This window comes from Silene latifolia, chromosome 9 (assembly GCF_048544455.1).
Source record: "Silene latifolia isolate original U9 population chromosome 9, ASM4854445v1, whole genome shotgun sequence".
Lineage (NCBI taxonomy): Eukaryota > Viridiplantae > Streptophyta > Magnoliopsida > Caryophyllales > Caryophyllaceae > Silene > Silene latifolia.
Window position 1 is genome coordinate 18,826,719 of NC_133534.1, and position 3,289 is coordinate 18,830,007.

Consider the following 3,289-nt stretch of genomic DNA (forward strand, 5'->3'; position numbering starts at 1 on the left):
CTTTATTGTTCAGACTCACCTCAGACTTTATACATTATCCGGCAGACTCACCTCAGACTCTACTTTTCCACCCCACTTTTTTTTAACAAAAAGAATTGACCCATGTTGCGCACTCATTGGACAATTTTTCTCTAAGGTGGGGTCAAGACTCACCTAAAATCTTAAGTTGAGTCTTGGATTTCCAAGACTCAACTTAAGACTTTGTCAAGATTAGAGTAGATTATTGGTAGTCTTGAGTGAGTATTGTCTCAAGACTTACCAAAGTCTTGTCTCAAGACTACCAATAATCTTACCCTTAAGGATACCGCGTAAATTTTCCGAAAAAAAAAAAAAAAACCTATGGTCAGGAGATGAATTGAAATGGAATCCGTTTTTAAAATAATGTTCAAAAATAAAATATTTGTCGTTTTGGTTCGGTTTTGAAAATATTTATCGAAATGGTGTCCACATAGGCTTGGAAATTCTGAACCTGGAACACGGGATAAACACGCCATATGAAATGGCGTGTTTACTAATAAAACTAGAAAATGAAAAAAAAAAAAAAAAGTGTGAACACGCCGTTCCGAATGGCGTGTCTCTTTTTCTCCCTTTTCTCTTACCTTCATCCCTGCAACTCTTCCCATCTCACTCCTTTATTCCTGAAAAAAAAAAATCAACTCTTACATCTATGTTATCTTCTTTATGAGCATCCAACACCTCCAACAAAAAACAACCTCACTCAATTAACGACCCACTCCACTCTGTTGCCCACTTAGTCGTTCGACCACCATTGATGCCCATCTCCTTTTGCTTCGCCCGACTGTTAAAAAGTTGAGTCTAGCATGAAACTGGCCCAAAATATTCCTTACTACACAATCCGAATTCAATCAACAAATCGATTACCGTTCACCCATTGGTATCAATCACAATTTAATCACCTATTGATCTAGTGTAAGGTGTGATGTTTCATGAATTCCCTTTTGTGGATGTAGTGCTCTGGTTTGTTGTATAAGTGAGCAAAGGACGGAGGTGATTAATCCAGATGTTGTGGTGCGGAAACGGTAGAGTAGAGCAACCATTATTGATATCAATGGAGCATGTAAGTATGTAACGGTTGAAGGGGAGGATGAAGGTTGGACGAATCATAGAGGAGTAGCGTGAACACGCCGATGCTATTGGCGGGTCTCCTCTAACATACACGCCATGTGAAATGGCGGGTTTGTCTCCAATTTTTTTTTTTTTCAATTTCTAGTTTATTGTAAACACGCCATTTCAAATGGCGTGTCTATCCCGTGTTCCAGGTTCAGAATATTCCGAGGCTACGTGGACACCATTTCGACAAATATTTTTAAAACCGAACCAAAACAGCAAATATTTTATTTTTGAGCATTATTTTAAAAACCATTCAATGAAATGCAAGTAGGAGATGGTTAAAGGCCACAGCCCATTTTGTGTCCATTGGACCGCAAATAATTGTCCTAGTGGAGCAAAACCATCAAATCAAACCACTAAAAACCGAAGAAATTTTTGATACGTCGTATTATCAAAAAGAGGAAAGAAAAAAAAAAGAAAAAAAGAAATCAAAGATATTTTTTACCATCCACACAAAATATCCCAACAACTCACATCACAAGATCCATGATCACCTTAACCATGGTTAACTCAACTAACCACGATACCACCACGACGTCGTATACCTCCTTCCCTCGTATCTAACCCTAATTTCTCCTTCCTATATATACCATCACATCCTCCCCTTTATTTTTCGCAGCTCTCTTTTCTCTCCTTTTTTTTCAATCAAAAACCCTAATTTTCTTAATTTCATCAACAATGGGGGATGTTGAATACAGATGCTTCGTCGGCGGTCTTGCATGGGCCACCAATGAAGAATCCTTGGGTAACGCCTTCACCAAATTCGGCAGTGTCACTGAAGCTAAGGTCCGTTTCGATATCGATATCAAATACTCTGTCCATCTTATTCATTTATTACTTGATTTTATTCTGTTCTGTTATTTATTTGTGTAAAACCGTTTTACTGAGAGACTAATTGAGTTGTAATTTATGTTGTTTAGATCATCAACGATCGTGAGACAGGAAGATCAAGAGGATTTGGATTCGTCACCTTCGAAACTGAAGACGCAATGAATTCTGCGATCGAGGGGATGAACGGACAAGATCTCGACGGACGTCAGATCACCGTCAACCAAGCACAATCACGTGGATCAGGCGGCGGCGGCGGTGGACGCGGCGGAGGTGGCGGTGGATACGGTGGAGGAGGTAACCGTGGATACGGAGGTGGAGGTGGTGGATACGGTGGAGGAGGTGACCGTTACGGAGGAGGTGGCGGCGGTGGATATGGTGGTCGCCGTGAAGGTGGCGGTGGAGGATACGGTGGAGGTGGAGGCGGTTACTCACGTGGAGGTAACTCCGACGGTAACTGGAGGAATTAAGATCTGATGGTTTTAATGTTTTTGGTCAAAGTTGTCTGTGCTCGGGTTTTGGGCTTGGGCTATTCGGGTCATTACCGAAACTATGTTACTGCTTTTGGGTCACTTGTTACTGTCCTTTTGTTACTGTTACTGTTCTTATGGTTCTAGTTACTGGTTCTGTTCTTTGGGTCTTTTCTGTTACTGTTACTGTGTTACTGTCCTAGAATTTTGATCGAATGGGTTAAAAAGTATTGCGAGGAGGTCATTGTTACTGTTAATTTGTAACTATGATTTATTAACGATGGTTACAACCCTGAGAATTAATGAAAAGGATACTGGTTTCTGTTATCTCTGCTGCTTTTTTCAATGTTTCATTGTTCTCAACTCTCTCGGTTCTGGTCCCTTGTCCTTAAACTAATGAACGAGACAGTGTTTGGTAATTCAGCATTGTATCAACATGCTGTCATTTTGTGTACATTATATTCTTCATAAATTGGGGAATTCCTGGGAAGATGAGACGAATAAAAATGTCCACATAATCAGACACGGTTCTCAGCTGTTCTTAGGAATGCACGACTTTTAGGATAAATTTAGTGGCGGTCCTCAAATATCAACATGTTGTCATTCTGTCTACATTATTCTTCATAAATTGGGTAACTGCTTGGAAGATAGACGAACAAATGTTCACATAATCGTAACAGGAAACATCAGTATCCTGTACGTTAGACGTTCATTAGAATAAAAACCTAATTACAATCAATCAATTACAGAAGTCAAGGAAAGAAAGTGCAAAAATTTACAAAAATTCCAAGGTGACAGTAACCAGTGATTGACAGAATGCTATGAAATATGCCTGGCCATGATTTTATTCTGGTTCTGCA

At 39.7% G+C, this 3,289-nt stretch overlaps 1 protein-coding gene across 1 annotated transcript; it reads left to right on the plus strand.

Annotated features, from left to right (window-relative positions):
- Window positions 1-1,734: 1,734 nt before the first annotated feature.
- On the plus strand, window positions 1,735-2,756 carry LOC141599315 (glycine-rich RNA-binding protein 2-like). The gene is made up of 2 exons (XM_074419297.1): window positions 1,735-1,917; window positions 2,052-2,756. The coding sequence occupies exons 1-2, from the start codon at window positions 1,810-1,812 to the stop codon at window positions 2,427-2,429; spliced, it is 486 nt and encodes a 161-aa protein (XP_074275398.1). The 5' UTR covers window positions 1,735-1,809; the 3' UTR covers window positions 2,430-2,756.
- Window positions 2,757-3,289: the final 533 nt, after the last annotated feature.